Here is a 23837-nt window from a genome sequence, read left to right as displayed (position 1 = left end):
TTTGTTCAAATGTTTGCCATTTATTTTAAACAAGCACATTAGTTTACAATTTAGTACAAAACACTCTTCCTTCCTAGAGAGGTATGAGACCGAGTAAAAAACCAAACCAAGCAAAACAGAATAGACTTGAAAATGTCAAGTTATTGAATTAAAATAAATAAAACATTTAAATTACTGAACTGTTATATTCACTATTTTCAACACCTCATACGCAATGCACAGACCTGGACAACACACCTTTTGTTAAGATGATAGATCCCATCCAGTTCTGAGCTGGAGTAGCAGGATGGATACACTGCTGGAAATTTAAAATGAAGAGTTCTCAGGAATAACTTCATTCGGTTTCTTTAGCACTTGAGCTTTTCTTTCTCTCCTGGCACATTCCACAGTACTCCTTTTATTTGCTCTGCAGGTTTAGTATTTCCTTTTTAAAAACATCTGAAGAGCAAAGGCGGCTCCATGAATTACAAAGGGCCAAGAAATCCTTCTCGGAAATGCCTGCCACCGCTACAGTACAATCCACAAATGAACGTGGCATTGCAGAAAGTTCTGTGGTCCCACACAATACACCCACAAACCCGCCAGGACTGAGCAGATGGTGGTTCGAGGCAATTTTTAAGAAGGAAACACTTTCTTGTAACTCACCCACCAATAACGCACCATGACAAAGCAGCATCACACGTTCCCCAGCAGATGTTAATACATCTTTACAGCCAGAGTACATAAGAGGATATAATTTGTCATTATAAAGATAGAAAATAGGAACAAGTAAACCAAGAGTCACACAACTGATGTAACTGATGATTTCCAGATGAGGTCACTACTAGCAATTACAGCAGAAGCCACAGCCAGTTAGCTGGCAACAGCCTTAGAGCACCGACGCGGGTAATCAACATCCCAATTCCATGCTTTTACACTCTTAAACAACCAAACCAAACCCACTGGAAGTTTGAGTATTGGTTCATTTTGTCATGTTTCCAGCAAGGTCACAGCAACATGGAAGCTATGAAAAACCTTATTCCAAAACCCCATTTGCTGCTGTTTTAATGGTAAAATCATCCCTACAAACCAACCTTCAATGCCTTTTCATAAACAGATGAAAACAAGCAGAATGAGTCAAAGCTAACAACCTCAGGTCTATATACCTGGTAGAGTTCAAAACAACAACAGTAATGACTGATTTTCAACTTCAAAACATGGGACAATACTGACAGAGGGAAATTTGGCCACAGAAACTGGCCAAATTCTTCAGATCCAATACTTGCTATGCTGTGGTTTTGGTTTTTTGGCGTTTGGGTGGTTTTCTTTGAGAAGCTAAATGTTCTCGCTTCTTGGCCGATATCAACATCTCCCCAGAACAGGTCACTTAGAAGTTGTCTGATTTTCAAAACTAAATTTGAAAAGTCTGGCTTCTCCTCTGAACTAACCTCCGCCTGGGACCCCTCGCTGGATTCCAGCACAAAGCAACCGAGGAGCCAGCCTGGACCACCTTCCACCACGGGGTCACTAGCATTCTAGTTACTTACAAGTTGTTTTTCAAGCCCAGGTGCTATGAAGATAAATGTAGGGACTCCTAAATTCCTAAAGAAGAGAGACCCCCATGATGGCTCCTTGTGCCCGAGCTCCTGAATAGTGAGGGTCCTTAAAAAGCCCAGACTGCCGTCACGTCGCAGAATTAGAGAGAGAAGATTCCATGCTAGACCACAGGCAGCAGCAGTTGTCTGCAGGTGCTCCCAGCAGCTCTCGGCCCCACGGAAGCCATGCCTGGCAGACAGCAGGACCTGGCCTCCAGCTTCACGGAGAGCACGGAGTCAAGTTTCTCCCATTGGAGCAAGAGCCATCGAGTGCATACAATGAAGAGTGAAGAAACTGGCTTAGGAAAGCACAGATAATGCGCCTCTATGTACGTCAGACTCACAGTGCCATGTTAATGGAGACTTTCTCTCTGACACGTTTACAATAACCACTGAAGGTTATTACTTTGTGTATACTATTTTGATAAACTTAAGGAAGAAGGGACAGTACATCTTTGAAGCTCAATTTTCTTATTCTAATTGGAAGCTGCAGAAACTAGTGTCAGAAATGTTCAGTTTTGTGAGCAAACAAGATTTGATTATGAAAAAATATCCCTGTTGAGTTTTTGTGCTTTTAGACCATTCTCGTTGCTAGGCTTTAAACTTTTTGTTCTAGGGCTTATGATGGAAATAAGAGGAGGAGACACTAACAGTATAAATACAATGAATTGGCCAGGGACTATTTATTCCTTTTCGCGTAACAGAAGAGCTAGCGAACATTCAATCAAATTAAAAGTTGCAAATGTAGAATTGAAAGGAAAAGCCTTTTTATATAACATAATTAATCTGTAGAACTCACTGCCACAAGAAAACATTGAGGCCAAAACCTATTAGGATTAACTAAAGATTAGGTAATGGATAACTAGAACATGCTCAATTACATTGGATAGGATTATAAACTTCACTATCCAGGACGTGAATTATCCCCCACAGCTAGGATCAGAAAGGAACTCCCATTCTGAACAGTAATTTTATAACTGTTTTCATAGTTTCTTCTAACTGCTGCCAGCCAGAACCCCAGGCAGACCCACAAAGGCAACTGCTGTATTCCCAATTGCTGCCACATCCCAGAACACAGCAGCTCTCGGACTTAACCATTAGTTAAACCCTCCCTGAGCCAAACAGAGGAGCATTCCAGCAGAAGGGCAAGAGAGATGGGCTGTTCTTCTAAGTACAGACAACTTCAGAGCTAGCAGGTGATACTCTCTGTGAGCTTAGAACTGGAAGTACCAAGTGAAGCGTTTATGCCACCTCACAGGAAGAAAAATTACTATATTGTAAGAGAGATCTGTAAATTTGTTCTGGCATGTAAATCTCACCATCCTTCACTAAAACCAGTGTTTCCCTTTACTGGAGTTCATCAGAATTGGCTTCCATCTGGATAACACAATAATTACTCAGCTACTTTTCTGGTTCATAAATGAATGAGGCGAGTTATCTAATGCTCCATCAACACATCCAACAGAGAAGCAAGTAAAGCACTGGGTCTGAGTCTGCCTTTGCTTACATCTAAACTCCATTAAAATAGATGACAGTGCTAGCAACCAGAATTAGGCTGCTTATTGAGATACAAACTGCCCCAAAACTCTCATCCTAGCAGAGGCATACACATCCTTGGCTGGAATGGATGGGAGAATGGAAGACTTATTTGAACACACAATGCTTTCTGTTTTAAATATGCAGTGGAAATATTATTTGAGAAAGTCACATGGGTTTAGAATTGATTTAATCAGAATAGAACTCTTGTTTCCTGAAGAAAAAAAAAAATCAGAATTCTTGCTTCTCCAAATGAAGCATCCAAGGTAACAGCATAACTGTTCAGTACTCTGGTAGGTAAAATCAGCTCTGGATAAATAAAAACCCCGCAACAACTGACTTAACACAAGACAATATCCAATTTCCTTCTAAAACCAGGCACAGCTGATTGCATAATGTAATGTTTACTCTGAAAATGAGTAAAGGACGTAGGTGGTTAAGTCACGGAAAAATCTTAACTGAAAAATGCAATGCTTACTTCAGTGGACATTTTATGATAGCACTGTGTGCCTCAGTTAAGGATTAGGGTTCTTACGGGCAAACTCTGTATTAAGCTAGAACACTTGTGAAATGAGTTGGGCAGAAAGGGGTTTTGAAGAAGGAATACTGTATATAAAATCCCTGATCATAAATATTAAAGCTGTATCTGGTCCTGAACAGCCACACACAATGAAAACTTTGTTTCTGATTTAAAGTTCTATACAGATGAACGATAATACTTCACTTTCCACCGTTTAGATCTCATTCGGAAAAAAAAGTACATTATCATTAAAAATAAGGATGATGCTACATACAGTATGACACATAGACTCATGTCTAAGTTTGAAAATCCAATCCCTAAGAAAGACACAGCCTGCTTCGTCTCTTTAAGGTTAGCCGACTCAACTGCGCTTTTACCGCTATCTTTGACAGGTCCATGATTTGCTATTAGCTTATCTAACACCTTAGATTCCGAATCTAGTACGTTTTCTTTATCCTGGATCTTATTTTCTCTGTTTCCACTTGGTTTCTTCAGTAGGCTTTTGTCTTTCAGCTCCCTTGTATCTCCCTGTTCAGTTTCACTGGAGTCAGTCTGGCTTTCAGCATATTTATATACAATATTTTCACTGTTATAGTGATACTTCATGAACCGTAGAACTTGGGCTTCATTCCAGCTGTGTAATCCTTTAATTTCTTCATGACAAGCAGGACAAATGTCTGGAGTTGGCCACTGAACTTTGGGAAATTTTGGATCTTCAGTCAAATCACCTAATTGGGAGGAGAAAAACAAAAATATCAGAAGTGAATGAACTAGGAAAGCTGAACCATCAGAAACTTCACTGGAAACCAGAGAGAGCATTTTCTACTTACAAAAAGTGAGGCTGGCAAAAAAAACCCCACAACACAATAATGTTGGTATTAAACTGAAGACAATCATGAACAAATTTGGGAATTCATAAGTGATGCATGCATAAGGACACTTATGTTCCAAAGTATTGCTTCCCCTTTCAAAATACAAACATGAAAGCATAATTACGTTCCTTTTCTCTCAGTAATAGCTGTAGCATTCAAATTCTAATACAAGAAGATACTACAACTGCTATAGTTTTAGAAGGCAGGAAAACACCACCACCTGGGCCTTTCAGGAGTTAACCTGAATTACAGTTCAAAACAAACTGCTCTCGGGCACTCAATACTCTAATCCTGAAGCTTGGTTTGCAGCAAGCCATTTCAAGGCCAAAGACTTGCAGATATTTTCATGTTTCTATACTGCGAACCATTCCATCCTAAGCTTGCTTTTTCATAGCTTGCATTATTACTATAGCAAACTATTTTCAGTACTTTAAAACCCATTATCATATTTAAGATGTATTTTTCAGCTTGCTTTTCAACATTTAAACATACAATGCTGTTTTGAACTAGATCCAGTTTTAACATTTCAGTTGCTCCTGGCTGTGGTTGAACACTGTAGCTAGTGTTGCACTTTGCTCTAAAAAAATAACATCTTAGAATGTGGATAGAGATAATTTTTAGAACAAAAATTTCTACCTAGTAAAAAACCTAATTTATTTCGCTGATTGTTATTAGTACACAAATGCTTAAAATATTTCAGAAATAAATACAGATTCTTATTTTATTATTTTTTCCTTTCTAAAGGCAGGCAACTTCCCCATGATTTTGAACAAAGCATTGTTCAGGGATTCAAAGGATGCTTAAAAATACTTGTGTCTCTGATATTTACAAGAGAGTAAGTGTGCCTTTCAGGTATCTTAAGTAAAGATCACTCAGTAACCAATTTGTTTCAGTAGCGAAAGCAGAAACAAAACATCTTACACTAAGATTACAAACAGATATCTTGCTGTTCTTCATGTTTTCCTGCCCAAAAGAAGAATGCTCTAAGTTCTGTACATTCTAGAGCCACATACAGCAATCTCATGACCCACACCTGAAGGCTGTGTTTCCACTGACCAGTCACACATCCTTTCTCACTGAAAGCTCTATATATTTTACCAGAAATACCAGGGCAGCTTTTAGGAATTAAAATAAGTCATTGTCCCAAAGAGAAATTCTAGTAAACTTAAAAAGCATAATTTAACATTATTATTTATTCCAGTTATGTTTATACTTCTTACTAAAAGGGTATTTTAGCCTGCTGTTGCATCATCTAAATCAATATCCATGCGAGTTTTCCAATAACTTAATGTTCTAAATAAGTATATTGCTCCATTACTTAGCAACTTCAAGTTAACAAGACGACTTTTTTCCTGTGTTCAACCTGGCAATAGTAACAAACATTAGGGGATGTTTTTATTTAATACCTCGTCATTTACTTTTTTCTCCTTGGAGAAAGGAGACAAACTGTTTATGCTCACAACAGTATTTAATACTTCATAAATCTAGGGAATTCAGCATAACCATAATATAAACACAATATAGCATATTTAAATTGTAACTAATGCTACATTACACAGATCCATAACAGCAGACAGGGATTAAGTGCAAAGAGAAACCAATTTTCTTTAGTGCTTTAGTTACTTGATATCCCCATAACAGAACGGATTAAATACAACCAGTATTTTAGTGGTACTTTTAGTCTAACTGAAAACATAGCAATCTAGCAGGGGAACAGATTTTCTTCATACAGTAATTTTATTTTATTCAGTTGCTGATCTGCTAATACTTTAGGCTCTTTTATCCTGAGAAAGTCTCCTGTTCAATTATCATCATTTTCTATACGGCATCTCTCCGGAACAAAATGAAGACAGGTTTTAAACATCTATTTAAACTGTTACAGAAAGAACTTTAATTATTTTTTATCCACTGGTAAGCAGCTGAACTGTATTGCTCCTTTTTGAAAAGGCTTCAATTTTTACTTCGGAAAGATCCCCTCATCAAGCAACAGGTGAGATCTCAGAAGAAACAGTATCTTTGAGAATGATGATGTTTTTTTCATTATATATCATAAGAGATAACTATGTTACTGGAGGATAGCTTATGTCTTAATTCATGCAAATGTTAGTGTGTTGGTCTTTATAGTTGATTGGGATGCTCGAGGTTTTGCTCTATGTACAAGTAACCTTTCTTGTACACCAATGCAGCAAATGCAGAGTTAGTCTTCTGAAGTCAGTATTTAATAAAGGAATGTCAAGCTGGAACAACTATTTCTGTTGTTTCTAAACTCGTGTTACACAGGCTAATTTGCATATCTCTCTGTTCAAATACAAACCCCATTGTATAAAAGGCCAGAGCCTTGTCTTTCAGACACAGCTACCTTTGGTGGGTTTTCCAAAGCAAGGTCTTCCATACCTGCCAGCCTGTTATTCACCACGTTGTGTTTCTCCCAGAGCCAGAGAACAGCTTTGTCTAAGGTTTTAACAGAATCCATGGACTCTTTAGCCATTTCTTCAAAATGCTGAGCACAAGCCTTGCATCCAAAAAAGTGGTGAATGTATCTCCGCATGATCTGAAGTACTACTTGGGGATTGTCTTCAAGACCTAGGAAGACAGATGAAAGATGCATTTAGCATCACCTGAACAAACATAGCTTCAACATAGGCACTTTAACGAACATAAAAAAGTGAACTGTGGGAAAAGGAAAGGAAATGTTGCTACCTTCTTGCTCCATGCAAATTTACACCTCCACTTCAGAGATAAGAAACTAGCCACTTATAATTTAAAGATAGACATAGCATATGTGCCGTCATACAGAACCTATACATCAGTGAGTCACAAAGATATTAGAGGGATTAAAAGCTCCGCAGAGTTCTTAGAATAAATACTCCTCCCCAACAAAATACATATATAATATTGTCACTAAGTAGTTGAGGTGAGACATTTAGAAATCAAATTATTTAGCAATAAATAGAGTTGAAAGTCATCTCAAACAGTACATTTCAAAACAGTATGTTTTATCTGGGATATCAGACAACTACAAAGGAATTATTTCAAACACACTAAGGTTCAAAAAGTGCCAGGTGAGCAATAGTGTTGCTAAAAATGTAAAGTAGCTATTTAGACCAATACATACTAATACATTTAGTCTATACAATTGTGTTCAAAGTTACCTTGAACAACACATTAAAATAAGATTTAAAAGTCAAGTGTTCTTTACCGTGAAGTATCTCCTTTCAAAGAATATCTTACAATTTGGGGGGGGGGGGGGGGGAACAAACAGCTAAATGAAAATCAGGCATTACTATTTGTTTTCAGAGGCCCCTTTGAATACATTTTGAAATTGTTAAAACATGCAAAGTCCATGCTGTCTATACTTAACACAATTCTTCTGGAAGTAGAGACTTTCTCCAATATCTTGCCCAATAACTAAATTAATATTTACATTATGCATTCACCATTACATTTATGCTCAGGTACTAAAGTTATGGTGACCTTGCTGATGAAAAAACAAGAGTCAAAACCCCTCTGGTAAGTATTTCACAAGGTGCCTCTGATATCTGTTTGTTACTCCATCACTCTGAGGTATTACTGAATACCAGAATCTCATTACAGTTTTTAATTCCATGGCTTTTTTGGCAGGCACTGAATGCATACACACAATAGCTACTTAGCAACATTTGAACTTTCAAGAATAACTCCAGAATTCCTCCAAAAATAAACACATTCTTTCTATAACATTCACATTTTTTACATTAAAGATAATGCAAAAGAATAATTATTTTATTCAGATGTAAGAGAAGGTCTTTACAGATTGAGAACTTTGTCCTGGGCCTTTATTGTGACAGCAGGTAGTCCCTACATCTATAAGTGGCTTCAAAACCTGATATAATTCGTTGAAATCCTAATGGTTTCATCTCCGTCTCACAGATTTTCTGATTCATGCTTAATTGACCCAGTAAATTATGCCAAAATGTATTTCCAAATGTACTATACATTATCACGAACATGCACTTGTCAAACGAAACACATTTTATGACGCAGATTGATCAAATTACCGACTCCTGCAGTTGAACACTTCTACCACGAGTAATTTACAATGCAGGTTTTGTAGGTTCTGTAATAAAGGATTATGGTGCTTTGCTCACTGTCCTATTCTGGTAGTGAATAACAAACAGTTTGGTAGCACATATGCCCTCTGTACATGCATTGTTTCTTGGAGAAAAAAAAATCCTCAACAAAAATCTATTCAAAGCTATGACAGTACTTATCTGTTATGTATATAAGAAATGCATGAAGATTGCCATGAACACCTTTATTTAGAACAACATTATATTCTTAAACCTGGCAGAAAAAAAAAAAGTCTTTAAAGCCAAAAAGAAATCATAAAAAGCAAACAATCTCTACTCAGACATTCAATATCTGTGATTGAATAGGCATCTATAAATAAAAGCTATGAGATTAAAGCAGATTAAATTACAGTATTAAAAGAAAGACTGAAAAATAATTTTGGAAAGTTGAAACGAATGAGGCAAAACAGTTTTACCATGTATACTAAAATATGTATTTAGAAAAAACCCACAATAAACACAACAAAAGTAACTACTAGCAAACAACCTCTATGGAAGAAAAGAGAGTCACACACAAATTTAATTATATCTGTTCTCCTGTGTAATGCTATGCTTTTGAAAATTCATTTTGTGGGGTGGTCTTTCAAATTCAGCAACAGATTAAAAATAATTCAGATAATTTTTTTAAAAACCCACAAGCCTGTCTTATTCACACCAATAGATCCTATTACCTAAAACCACATTTCATAGAATTAAGCATGTTCAGGACTAGATTTCTACAATGATTTTATACACCCTCTGATGTGAGCAGTTCTGTTCAGAGTTCCTTTGGATTCCCTTACGCTGATCCCACTGCAGATTCAAATTACACCATTCAACAGCAGAACACGTCAAATATAAACCAATAAAAACATTATATCAAGAAAGCAAGCTCACACTGACTGTAAAGCTCTGCAAGTAGAGGAAACTATCAAGAAAAATACAGCTGCTTTAAAAAGAAAACAAACAATTGCAAAATGGCTCATTTTGTTTGTTTTTCTTTTATCAGCCCAGAGATGAATCTTCTATTAACATCTGCCACGTATCATCGTGTAATCCTCCTTTTCTCTTTCCTCCCAAACTACTGCAATTCAGGGTAACCCTAATCTTTAAAGTGGACAAGAACCATAAAACCCTACCTGTGGTGGGAAGGATTAGGGAGTACATCATGCTTTTTAGTAGATGGGATTTAAACAAGCAATAAGGAGAGGAAAACCTCCCAAGACATAATCCGACAGTCTCAGACTGACCCAATTCTTTCGCCATAAGAAGTGATCATCACATATCTGTCCCGATTTAAATCGATGGTTAAGTGTGCCAAAGAGTTCTCAGGTTCTACAATGTATTTTTAACTTCAGAACAACTAGAGCTCACACTTGAAACATGCAAGCGATTTAAGATGCAATTTTGTGTAGTTAAGAACATTTTTACATTTAATTAGAACACTTTTGGCAATTGGAACAAACAGGGAAATTTAACTTTTGCATGATCCTGCAGAACACCAAATAAATACCAAAATTCACCAGGCAGAGTACAGTACTAAATTAAAGGGATTCAACCTACTGTCCCATGAATAACAAACAAAACAAGACAAAACAAAAATCAACAATAGGATGATTAGCTATCAAAAAAAACCCCCAAACAACAACCCTATTCTGCCAGATATTCAATACTAAGAACTGAGATATTTTCCCTGTGACTGCAAGTAATGCTGGACAAATGTTATGTGTCCATAATTTGAAATAATCAAATTAATTTCTTTGTAACATATAATCACCAACTGAAAAATTAAAAATTTCTGAGCTTTATGATCTAGTAACAGTCCATCTAGCATCCTTATATTCCTTGGAAAAGACATTAAAAAGGCTTTATACGAAAACTAAATAGAACTATAACCAAACAAAGCACTGTCCTGGCAAGAATAAAAACATACAAAGGCTAGTATTTTAGCATTAGTAACTCTATTTCCATTGTACAAGGAAAATAGATTATATATCCACCACATTTCTTAAATAACAATCATCAACAGAATATTAACAACCTGCCTCACAAGATGCTGCAAGTCTAAAAATAAGCAATTTTACAGAGCGCTTGCAAAGTAGTATATCACTGCACAGATTAATGGTCACTAGGCACATTCAGCTGAAAAAAACCCGAACAGTCATAACATACAGTATTTAAGAAGTAACATTACACAAGGATTGTCTAATGGTTGTACATCTTTTATAGCTACTAAACTGTACAGTTAAATCTCATTCTTCTCAAATTAAATTAACAGTTCAACCTCAGGTAACCTGAACAATCTTCATCCCTCTTCAGGTAGTTCAAAATTTCTTTGTTTGAAATTGTCTCCTTTTTCAGCTTTATTGCTGAAGGCAATCACATCTCTACAGATATTTACAACCACATCTTTAAGGCCACATACTTTATTTACCACATTTCTAAGCAAGGACAAACTGACCCGCTTTCCTTCAAAGTCCTCCTGCTGCAGCAAAGCTACGCTCTGACCTCTGCTGGTAAAAACCTGAAAGCTAAGCCTCAAAAGCCCCTGTCCTCCACCAATGTGTTAGTTGAGTATTTATGCAGAAAAAAAAATGTGCTCTAATCACTTTTTCTATTGCATAGCAGAACTGCTGCACGTATTCGTCTTGCTCCTCAAGCATCTCACATAACTGCTGCTTACCTGTATTTAGCAAAGCTTTTGGTCGCAGTGCAGCTTGAACAGTTAGAGTATGGAACAGCTTCCAAAGGGAACAGGTATAACCTCTCAGCTCTGGTCTGCTGCCCTGACATCCGACCCACTGAACTTTCTTAGTGAGAAATATCCCAGAAATCTGAAAAAAACCATGTATTTAAGATATAAACAGCTCTGGGACCTAAATTCACTACTGAACATAACAGCAGTCAGTTGATCCTACCTTGAAGTTGAGGTGATCCAAGGATGAAGAACAGTAAATGACTCTGCACTTGTTGCTAATGAATTCATGCTTAGGGCAAACAAATTTTAAACTTTTAACAATCCTTAAATCTGAGATACTCTGAGGCACCATTATAAAACTCATGCCTCTTACAAACACATTACATGATGTACAATGTACAGTCTCTGATGTTAAACCCACTAAAATGCACATCACAAATGTCTAATAGTCTGACAGAACACATTAAGTAGCTTAACTTGTAAAGAGTTTTTTAAGCACAGTATGAACACAACACACACAACAAATAGTACTGTAAACTCTGACAGAGTTAGTTTCCCTGGGCACATGAAAAATTCCCTGTCACTCAGCAAGATCTACATGAATTACAGTGATAAAGTCTTAACAGGCTCAGCTGTAGAATTCATTATTATTTCTTCTTAAAACAAAACCACTACTTATTAATTATAACTAAAATCCAGTGCAAGATTTTAGTTTCTGAGACCTATCTCTCTGTTTCCTAAGACACACAGGAGGTTTTGAAATTTCAGATAGAATCCCATTTCACAGGAAGAAAGACTCATTTTCACTTCTGTACAAAGACGGCCCTATCGCAGGGCATTACCAAAGTGAGATGGGATTCCTAGCAAGGCATTTACTGTGTCAGGAAATTAAAGAGTATTTTGGGAAACTCTTCAGCAATAATGCCCATTTCAATGGGTAAATTTCCCATTGCTTAAACTCTGACCTTCAAGACAATCCTACTGATAGCAGGCACAGCAAGCAAAAGCAACTCAAGAATTTCTGCCCAGAATGTTGCGTCACTTGAAGCTAACATTAGGGAACATACACGTTAGCAATTGCTTGGTCATTATAAAACTACAGGATTGTGTATTTCAATTCTCTCATTTCAATTCCTTTGTGTGGAATTTTTTTCTGGTAATGATTTCACTTTATTTTCATTTTAACCTTCTTATAACTCCATTATGACTGAGGGACCATCAGTGAGTGATGTCTTAGATTTATATAGAATCTTATCCTTTTCTAAAGCTGTATTTTATGCTGGAAACTAGTAACAGCTTACCCGCATTTTGTTGTTGACCAGATCTAGGATAGCATCATAAGGGATTTTGTCTAATGGAAGGCTCACCAGCCACTCTTGCAAGGTCTCTAACAACTTTACCACAGGCTGACGGCCAGGAAAAAGCTGAGGGAAAAAAAAAAAGAAGAAAATACTCATATTTTAAAGCACAAATCTCATTAGCAGAAAGACACTTTTATCTTTATCTAAATGTGTTTTTCCTGTCTTTAAAATGCTTCAGATTTTATTTGGTTATGAGCAAATTAATTACTTGTTCTACTTCCAGTAAAAAGCCATCTCACACTAACTTTTGCTTACAAAATTTAACAAGTTGTATGTGCAAAATGCTAACCAGTCAAACAAAGCTACTCAGCCTCTGTAGCAGGCAGAACTGCTACAGAATAACTTCTGAAAGATTACATAGAATTTCTCATTAAGGTGATTCAGCTCAGTAAGGAACAAAAGACCTAATCGAATCAGAGAGGCTGAAATCCTTCTCACTTTTAGAAGATAAATCACAGAAATTAGTTCTTATAAAATATTTGTTCAGATTTCTGTAAATGTAGGCGATGTTGGTTATCTAGAAGGGCATTTTCCTTTTCATACGTGTAATAGCAGTTTCCAAATTGATTTGGAAATAAGGACTTCCTTAATTTCAACTTAAAGAAGTCAGAATCTGGCAGATGAGTGTGAGGAACTGTAAATCAGTGGTAATGCCATTATTTTACACTAGAAATGGTATCTTGCTTTAGTGATGGTTGTAATTACTATAGAATTAAGTAGCGTATGCATACCATTCTCTAAGTACCCTTCCAGAGGGAGCAGTATTTCAACAGATGGGGAAATAAAGTCCCTGTATCCACTACATTAAATACATAAAGCAAATTATGACAGAACATGCTATACATATGCTAGTCATCCTGCAGCTGTTGTCCAAGTATTGATAGTATCTCTAATTCACAGACCTCTGACTTGATACCATGCAAATCTAATGGACAGGAACTCCCTTCTGCTAATTGTCTGTATGGTATCTAACACCAGGGGCCGTGTGCATTGTTTGGGTTCAGAGACAACTCTTAAATAGTCTGTATATAACAGCACACATCTGGACCACTACTGTATATTATAATTAAATTTACTCCTGTGGGAGTCCCAGAATACCATGCATTACCGTCTAAAAGACAACAGTATCTCAGGTAGGTATCAGTCCCATTAAGGATTCAAAACCCAACAGACTTCTGCACTGATTGCCAAAACCCCCTAATTCTACAACAATGAAAATTCCCCAGGTAGGGAACCAGAGACCTTGTGACTTAGGATTTATCATCACTATAAATGCTGTTACATAGGAGGATATTATAAAAAGTTTCCTAACAAAACCACCCGAGAATCATGAATGAGAACTACGAGGAAAGCGTTCCACGACCAGAGGATGCAAATAAAGGACAGCGGTCCCCACTCGTGCAATGGCAGTCTGGAGATGAGCATGCAACCAAGACAGAGCATTCCCCATTTATGCACTAATAAGCAAATGACATCAGCTGGCCAGGAGCCATCAGGAACACCAGAGGATGTTTTAGGGATAATATGATGGAAAGATTACCACTACACTTTCTTAAAGAAATGAGGCCAGCTAGAGATTTCTGACCTCTGATGGCCGCGGGGGGGCAAGAAGCTGTCTGTCTGATTTTCAGATAAATCCAGATATTTGGAAATAGTTCATATAGCCCTTATTATTCCCTTAAACAGGTATTGATTCACTTTATTTAAAATAAAAGTGTTAGCTGCTCAGTAAGTAAATATAAAGTGACATTGGTCATTTCAGTAGGCTGACATTATAAAGTTAGTTTATTTCAATTGTTTTTCAAGTCACATCACATTATACTACATATATTGTCTCTTCACTCACATGTAATATAAGCATCTTTTTTAAAATACTCAATTATATTTAATACCTCCATTATTTTTAAATACTCAATTAACTTCAATACCTCAATTATATTCAAAATTTAGACAGAAGTTACTAATATCTCTAAATAGAACACCATTTGTCAAGTATGCCCTAATGAAATCCAAAAATCAAGAATGAAAAACAAAGGGTTTTTTTAATCCCACTCAGTTACAATAGCTACTTATCCTGAAAATCTGATAAATGGACTATATTTACAGTGTTTGTTCAATATGCTGCAGACTACTTAAGCTTTATTTAATTTTAAGCCCACTAAGATTAAATTAAAATGCATTTCAACTCTGTAAGTATGTCAGAATGGCATACAATAACTCAAAAATAACATTTAAAGAAACGCACGAAACTATTTTTTAAGCTAGTAAGGAAACATATATTTAAACATTCTGAAAGACATTTTGAAAGACTTATGTCACATAATAAATTTTATGTTAGACTCACTTTATTCTTACAAATAATCAAAGACTAGAAGTGTATACCTTGGCAGAGACAGTAACAAAATCCTTGAAGGTCTTTAGCTCAGCTCCCTCAAGCGTCTTGTGCGTAGCAAGCTCTACCCTGAGCAGGTAATGCAATCCCGATTCAAGGTCAGCCATGTACAGCTTAGATCTGAAACACACATATATAACGTTATAAAGTGGCAGGTTTCTTTTGCTCATTTTCTCACCAGTCATGAAGGTAAAATTGATATATAGTAGGTGTCATTATAACCTCAACATTTGCCACTCCACAATGATTGCATATATCCTACACCAGTATGGGAAGACACAGCAGTTACTTCAGGTGTGGGGTATGGCGAATGTCAAGTTCAATGAGTTTCACTGTACTCTCTTCAAAGAGTAATTTTAGGTCATTTTGTTCAGTTTAGACAAATGAAGCATAACCACATACAAGCATTTCTTCTATATTTGACTAAACTTTTTGTCTCCCAGCCAGTTTTACCTTGTAATGAAATTATAACCCTGACATTGTGAGCAAGGAAATAGCTAGTGTAAAGAAATTATAGCTTCTCCTCAGGATTGACCTCAAATAGAAAAATTATATGCTATGAAAAAAGGGAGACTTGTTGAACAAAAGTAGATTATACACAGAGCAGGAGTGCAAACAAGACTGAAAAAGGTCAATGTTGGAAAGGACTGAATCTAGAAATCCTCTCCCAAATGCAGTAGTTTTACTGTAGGTTCTTTGCATACAAGTTTAACAGTTAATTTTAATCACACCAGCTCTTAAGACAGACAGAATTAGGTACCTTGACAGGTACAAGTAAAACATGGAAAACAAATCAAGGATTTTAAGAGTTCCTTTTCACAATCAAATATCTTCATAACAACAAAAAAACCACTTTCCAAAGTACAAATGCACCAAGTAAACCATCTACCTTTCAGTGCTTTCAAAGTACGAACTTTAGACAGTATAACACAGAGCAATGTAAGCGAACAAACTGAAGTTCACATAGTCAATGGAGTAAACATTCTTGTAAGACTTCAGCAGCACTATTGCTTTTAGAAACAAATAGAATTAAAAACCCAATCACTCAAGAAACTGGCTGGCCCCACCTCCTAAATAACATGCAGGAAATAACATATTAAAATACAGAAAAAAAAATCTATATTCTTAACAAGTCAAACTACAGACTTATTCTGAATGTATCTCCTTAATTAATAACGTACTCACTTAAAATTTAAAAACCAGCAAAATTCTGCTTCGAGTTTCTTAAGTAAAGAGACATCCATGTGAATGCATGAGGTTTTCCCAAAGAATCCTATTTAGAAGATACTTGGACTGGAGATTCGTATCATCAAGATTTTGTCTTCCTGGAAAGCAGCTCAATTTAACTAAATTGTTTGGATAACAGAATGTTCCACATAAAACATTTTAAAATAGTCATTGAATGAAGATGACACTAATAGTGTCCATGAAAGGAAAATAAGTACCAAATGAAGCACTCAGTCCTACATCTTTTCTATCTAAAGATGCTGAGGGATTATCTCTCTGCAAAGCCGTTGCATCCTTCTCAAAAAGGGAAAGAGAGTGAAGATAAACCTTACTGGATTTTGTATGATAAACATCTTTTACAGTGACTTTTGTATTTTCTATTGTATTTGCATTTGACAAGCGCTTTTTAGTGGGCACCACTTCACTATTATACACACAGAATTCTTGTTTTCTACAGAAATATTACAGCTTGTTATTTTAGTGGGTTTTTTTTTCAGTGACACTGGTTACTTGCTGAAGTTTTCCAACAATTCACATCAGTGATCTGTACGCTTCAGGTAATGGGTGGTGAGTCCTTGGTATTTTTAAGTCATCTAAGTATTTAACAATACTTTCAGAGGAAAAAAAACCCATTCCTTCCATAGCAGTACACATGCTTGCTGCTAAAAACCTAATACTAGCAGCCCTCAATTTCACCTCTGAATTGTTTGAAACGCTGCTCACAAGCGTAAAGAGGTTGTAACCTTGATGCTGGAATGGAACTAATTCACAAACGTTATCTGAATATACTGAGACATGGATAAAGTTGAAGCAATAGCTGAAAGCATTATGGCTTCGATGCCATGATTTCTCCAGTGTTAAGCACAAATGCCTTTAATTTTACTCAGCAGAAGAATGCAGATCATTCAGTAGTGACCAGCCTATTCGGCTCAAGGTGCATCACCTGGGATGGAATGAAGTAAAATTTTGAACTGCACTAGGATTTTATAATAAATTACAGCACAGCTTTTCACATGGCAAGAAAAAACTGCAAGCAAATTTTAATAGCCAAACATTGATCTGAAAATGGAGGGTATCACTTACTTATCAAACTCTTTCCACACTTTGATTTCTGTACTCTTCTCTTTGTTTTCTTGAACAGGTAGCTGAAGTGGCAAAAGAAGTTTTTTTCTTACACCTGGCAGTGACTTTAAATATGAAGAAAAGAAAGACCGTAGAGGCTTCAAACTGCATATAAATGGACAAAGTAAAGATTACTTTTAATCTCAGACTAAGTGAAAATCCAAAGTAAATTAGTGTATTTATAAAATAACATATTCACTCTGGTTTATGTTTTGCAGCCCTAGTGCAACGTGTTATGTTTTGATACAAAGTGAAATGAAATAATATTCAATTTAGTAACAGTAATAACAATCATTTGGGTTAGTGCTTTGAAATTCCGTTCAAAATAAGAACATATCATGTTCATCAATATGTCAGTTTGCCTTACACAGGCAATGGTCACACGGAACAAGTATTCTGACTTAGAAGCAAGTTTTTTTTTTAAGAACTTTGATGCTTCATTAATTATTTTTCCACTTTTATTCCAAAATGTTTTCCTTTCAGAAGTACCACAGTAATATGTTAAAGCTATAAATAGGCAAGTGCTAAGCAAAAGTAATATTAGCTCTCTCATTAAAAAAAAAAAAAAAGAGGTAACAATATTAAATGGTTCATTAAGAACAACCAGCTCATTGCTCTCAGAGTATGAAACTACATGTAACAAATATTGGCTTAGAGCTTTTATTCCCAGTTAGAAACACTACTTCAAATAATCTACTAACAAGTGAGTTTTGTCAGCAGTATAAACTTAGTTTTGTAGTCAAAGACCACAAGGGTTATAGTTAGCCACCACACCATTTTGACTAATAGTCGCTATATATGATGAAATCCAACTTCCACTGGCATAACCCATGTCTGTTTATTACAAGCACCCACAAAGAGTAAACAAGACCACTAGACTATTTAATAATTGCTGGAGAGTACTCAAGACAGGCAATTTTCAAACACAAAGAAAAGGAAGACACAACTTCAGTCAGTACAACGTAGTGATCACGTGCCAGGACATAATGTCATTATATACATGAAAAAGAAGGTTTATAGAATAACTTACTTTGTACGAAAGCAAGCTATAGAAACTGTTTTTATAGCTTAAGTTAACCTCCCCGTATTCCTCAAATAACTACTTACATGTTAATTAATCCATGGGACCCATTTGGATACACCAGATAGCATGAAGGGACTGAGGTAATACCAAGTTTCTCGAGAAAAGGCTTATCAAAATTCAATGCTCTCTTTACAATGATATTTTCATACTGGATCAAGTCTAAGATAACCTGGATAATGAAAAGATGACATGAATTATACATTGTTCAAGGAATATCCAATCTTGTAGGACAAGACATATAAATAGGTGAAGTGCATCATCCTTTAAGGATATCATTAAGCTGTTCACCAAGGAAGTACATCTACGAGTATCCTGTGGATGCTTGTGTTGGTTTTGCGTGGCAAGGTTTGGGTAGCGGGGGGGCTACAGGGGTGGCTTCTGTGAGAAGCTGCTAGAAGCTTCCCCTGTGTCTGACAGAGCCAATGCCAGCCGGCTCCAAGACGGACCCGCCGCTGGCCAAGGCCAAGCCAATCAGCGCCTCTGTGATAACATATTTAAGAAAGAGAAAAACAGTTAGAGAGGGCTTTTTGCAGCCAGAGAGAGGAGTGAGAAGATGTAAGAACATCTGCAGACACCAAGGTCAGTGAAGAAGGAGGGGGAGGAGGTGCTCCAGGCACCGGAGCAAGATTCCCCTGCAGCCCGTGGTGAAGACCATGGTGAAGCAGGCTGTCCCCCTGCAGCCCATGGAGGGAGGATGAGGGGGTGTAGCGATTCCACCTGCAGCCCGTGGAGGACCCCACGCCGGAGCAGGTGGAGACACCTGAAGGAGGCTGTGGCCCCGTGGGAAGCCCGCACTGGAGCAAGCTCCTGGCAGGACCTGTGGATCCATGGAGAGAGGAGCCCACGCCAGAGCAGGTTTGCTGGCAGGACTTGTGACCCCGTGGGGGACCCACGCTGGAGCAGTTTGCTCCTGAAGGTCTGCACCCCGTGGAGGAGACTCACGTTGGAGAAGGCCGTGAAGGACTGTCTCCCGTGAGAGGGACCCCACGCTGGAGCGGGGGAACAATGAGTCCTCCCCCCTGAGGATGAAGAAGCAGCAGAAACACCGCGTGATGAACTGACCGTAACCCCCACTCCCCGTCCCCCTGTGCCGCTGGGGGGGCGGAGGTTGAAGCCGGGAGTGAAGTTGAGCCTGGGAAGATGGGAGGGGTGGGGGGAGGTGTTTTTAAGATTTGGTTTTATTTCTCATTCCTCTACTCTGTTTTGCTTAGTAATAAATAAGATGAATTCCCTCTCTAAGTTCGGTCTGTTTTGCTCGTGATGATAATTAGAAAATGATCTCTCCCTGCCCTTATCTCGACCCGTAAGTTTTTTTTTCATTGTACCTTTTCTCCCCTGTCTAATAAAAGAGGGGAGTGATAGAGCGGCTCTGGTGGGCACCTGGCCCTCAGCCAGGGTCAACCCACCACAATGCTAAATTTCAGTTAAGATTTATTCTTCTCTGGAAATTATTTACTCCTATCTTCCTTTTTTTTTTTTGGTCTGTGCTGATCTTTTCCCTCTGAAGTCTAACATCTGAAGAAAATATGACAACAAAATGTCCTCATAAACCTCAAAATCGCCCAGAGGATATTCCACAGACACCAACAGGTCTATGTTTTTTGTTATATAAGAGTCTAAAGGCAAGATTTCAGGTAGTGAAGAAACATTGGTCCCACCACTTTACACCATTCTGATGTCCAAGTCCATGACTTCGAAGAGGATTAAGGGCTTCACAGGAGTTAAGGCTTTGCCTGGTAAGCCCAGCCAAATCAAGCTGTGTCTGTTCAGTTCTTCTTGTTTACCAAGCCCACAGCAGAGACTCCATACAGGAATACGTGCCTATATCTCATGAGTTCACAGTCCAGGATCTTAGCTCAAACCAATCTTCATCAGTTGTTTAAACCTGGTGCTGGGCTTTTGCACCAGAGCAGCGGGGAGTGGGCACAAATTTCTTTGCAAGGTGTAAAATTCAGCAAAGGGTGGAGGAAGCAGCAGGGGGTGGTAACATCAGGATGCCTCAAAGATTTGCCAGGACTCAACTATCAAAATTCTTTGCCAACTACAGCCAAAGCTGCACCTACTAATATGATGACTTGGTTACAAGTAATGAAAATTTGCCCTTTAAAAAAAAAAAGTTTAAATACTCATTTCTTCTCTTAAATCCTTGAAAATCCCACTGCTACAGCCATCCCCTTTTGCCATGCTAATGACCACACTCCTCGCATCCTTCCATTAGCCTATGCTCTTATACTACCATTTCAAATGTTCCATTCTTTCTTACAAAACCTTCCATGCTTCCAAGACTTCTTACCTTTCTACTTGTCATTCTTTTACTTTTACCCCTCTCTGACTCTTCTATATCTTTTTCCTATTGTTTCACAGTTTCCACTATACTTTTCCTTTCCAGGTGATTATTCTTCTTTGCTGTGTTTTCCCTCACTTTCAAACTTGTAATTTAAGAGACCCTTCCTTCCTTCCTTCCATCAGTGATAAATGCATGGCCTTCCTTTCTTCAACTGTTGTGACTTCTATTAAGTTTGTCCATATTGTTTTATACTGTAAATTTGAAACCAATGTTATTTTCTACTTCACTAAACTATTGCATAAAGCTAAAATACTACATAACATTAGCAAATATTTTTTATTTTGAAAGCAGACTCCACTTTCTGTTAATCAGATGACACTCAGTCTTTCCCTATAGCAGCAGGTAATAAAATTAAAGTGAGTGTGATAAAAAGCTGAAGAACTTTATAATCATCATATTTCTTCTCTTCAGTAATGCCCACTTATATCAAGACAGCAGCTTCCAGAAAACAAACGTCTGGAAGCAGCCTGCTTCTCAAAGTGATTCTCACTTTTGGCAGCACACTCTCCTCCACTTCTGCAACTGGGCCATCTCAGCATCAAATCTAATTACAAACGTTTCACAGACATTGGATGTTTCTACACAGATTATGCCTAGATAATTATGCAATTTATTTTCTTTACTTATCCTAGATCTTGGCAGGAAGAGAAAAGTAACAGTTGTCTAAGCTAACAGCAGGCTCATTAGATGGTGAAATGATGCCAAATCAAATATTTTATTGAGGGGGTGGGGAAAGCAAAAAACCAAAGACTTCTACTTCCTCAGTGCCTCAGAACTGTGAAAATAATTTTATGCTATCATCTTAATTTAGGACGTAATTTCCTACAACCTATATGTAAAGAAAGAGAACCAGAGAATTTAGATTACTATAAACAGTTGAAATCACAAAAGCTGCCCAGAAGAATGAATATTATGAATGGTTTTCTATCAGTAACAAAAACCAATAACATAATCTGACAATATTTTTGTTGTAATCTTCTAAATCTTGAAAGAAAAAAGAATTGTGCTAACAATGAAATTGATAAATTCATCTTCTACTAAAACATGAATGGAAGAGGTTAACACAACATCCCATTCATTTGTAAACAAGTTCCTCTGTGTGACTAAATACAACAGCCCTACATAATGCCTTGACTTTGTGATATCTCACAAGCTGCCCTTTACGATCCTTTAATTCAGTCCTATAATCAGAAATTTTGTTGCTTGGCTAAATAACATATAATTGAGCTGTGTTAAGATAACATTCACTCATTCATACTCATAAGTCATACATTACCTCTCGCCCAACATAGGAGTTATTACTTTCAAACACAATGGCAGTATAATGATGGCTGTTCTTGTCAAAAAGAGAAGGAATATCACTGGACCTTTTAAGAAAAGAAAAGCTATTTAGCACAGGTAGAACGCAATACACCCATTGTTATTGATGGAACTTCCTTTTACAATGTCATAGCAGGACTGATAATAAGAAAAAAAGCTTACTTCATCTTTAAGAGGACCTTCTACATTTAATTTAAATAACACAGTAAGCATACACCAGCTGTATTTCAAACAAGGAACTTACGAAACCGGATCCAACGGTGGGCAAGCAGGCGGTCTCAACTCTTGGGAATGGTTCTGTAAGAAGTCAATCATCATCTGACGAACTGTTTGCAGCTCTCGATCTGCTCCTGCTGAGTACAGGTTACAAAAAAAATACAACACTTCAGAAAACCAGGGAAAAATGACTCACATGCAGGTTTTCATACATTCTCATGCTTTTCTGTGTCAGTTTTTTGTTTTAAATTTGGACTTAAAACCAGAATGCAATTTGGCTGAAGAACAGGGACTACAGATTTAGTTGTAGGATTTCATCCCACCCCAAAATTAATAAAACTTTAAGACTTTTCCAAATCTAACCATCTGCCTGCCTTGCTGATTTTCTCTTCAAACAATGCTTCATTCTAAATCTGTATTCATTTTCACAATAGATGGTGTGGGCAACTTCAGTAGCTTTTTTGGAATAAGGATATTCATCATGCATGATGATGCACCGCCAAGGTGCACCATTCTTACCAAATGGGCCAGGTGGCGTTACAAAGCCACGTAGCAATATGAGGAAATATTTTATTTTTCTTTAAAAGAAATAAATTAAAAATCAGAAAATCTCACAAATGCCAAAAAATAACAGGTACAGCTACGGTCTGCTTTTACATGAAGGGTTAATGGTGCAGGTGGTCTCTCTTGTGACCTCTGGCCTTTTAAATGTTAATCCATTGAAAAAGACAACACTACTTTTGTCCCCAGACAAACCACCTCAAGCTGTGATCCTGTCAAACACACAGGATAAGCCTGTTTTCAGTTAGTCAACATCTAAATGGGGGTTCTCCCTGTGAGACTGAGGATGCCTGGAAAGTGGCTGACAGATCAAAAAGCAGCAGAGTCAGGATTGAGCAAATTGGATCTCAGCTGATGAGGTGTGTGATGGAAAAAAGGAATTAAAAAAAAAATTATCTAGCCATTTGTGAAAATTAAGAACTACATTTCAAAAAAATGAGGAATGTGAGCCCTAAGTTCTTGAACAAGCGTTTTACCTGTCTAAAATTCTGTCTGACACTCCATTTTCATCACAGTACTTGTAATATCATATCTTAAAGAGCTATTTAGTGTCCATCCCATCTCTAGCTGTCTAAACAAATAGACAGGCAAAAGAATTTTGCTTATTGTGTGACACATTCCTGGCTGATAGGGTAACTGCTTTAGGGATTTCTTACAGTAGGATATTCTTACCTTTGTAATTTTCTCCAGTAGTAAACTGCTTTGTAAATGCTTTGAAGTACTATGTGGGAGAAAAAAATAATAGTATTGCTTTGAAAATAACTCACTGTATAAGATAAAAACTGTTTAGAAACAAAAATGGCTTTCAAGAGTTTTTACTTTTTACAGCTCTAATTACAAGACATTCTTATCTGTTCAGAAGACAGTTTTTCCTCTTAGCCTATAAGTTCCAAAGACCTACTTTTCAACTACAAGAGGG

At 37.1% G+C, this 23837-nt stretch overlaps 1 protein-coding gene across 2 annotated transcripts in view; it reads right to left on the bottom strand.

The window, feature by feature from the left end:
* The window catches only part of QSOX2 (quiescin sulfhydryl oxidase 2), a 29986-nt gene continuing 6149 nt past the window's right edge, over positions 1–23837 (bottom strand). Inside the window, exons 3-12 of one of the 2 annotated variants that reach the window (XM_075772002.1) lie at positions 23591–23639; positions 22386–22494; positions 22098–22188; positions 18498–18643; positions 17352–17495; positions 15032–15161; positions 12590–12712; positions 11274–11424; positions 6897–7085; positions 1–4358 (exon numbers count right to left, since the gene is read on the bottom strand). In XM_075772002.1, coding sequence (XP_075628117.1) covers positions 3808–4358; positions 6897–7085; positions 11274–11424; positions 12590–12712; positions 15032–15161; positions 17352–17495; positions 18498–18643; positions 22098–22188; positions 22386–22494; positions 23591–23639 — 1683 coding nt within the window. In that variant the 3' untranslated portion in view covers positions 1–3807. The remainder of the gene's footprint in view (positions 4359–6896; positions 7086–11273; positions 11425–12589; positions 12713–15031; positions 15162–17351; positions 17496–18497; positions 18644–22097; positions 22189–22385; positions 22495–23590; positions 23640–23837) is intronic. The other variant, XM_075772001.1, reaches the window with a different exon arrangement.

The sequence above is a fragment of the Balearica regulorum genome, chromosome 20 (assembly GCF_011004875.1).
Source record: "Balearica regulorum gibbericeps isolate bBalReg1 chromosome 20, bBalReg1.pri, whole genome shotgun sequence".
Classification (NCBI taxonomy): Eukaryota; Metazoa; Chordata; class Aves; order Gruiformes; family Gruidae; genus Balearica; species Balearica regulorum.
This window is presented reverse-complemented; position numbering and strand designations above follow the sequence as displayed.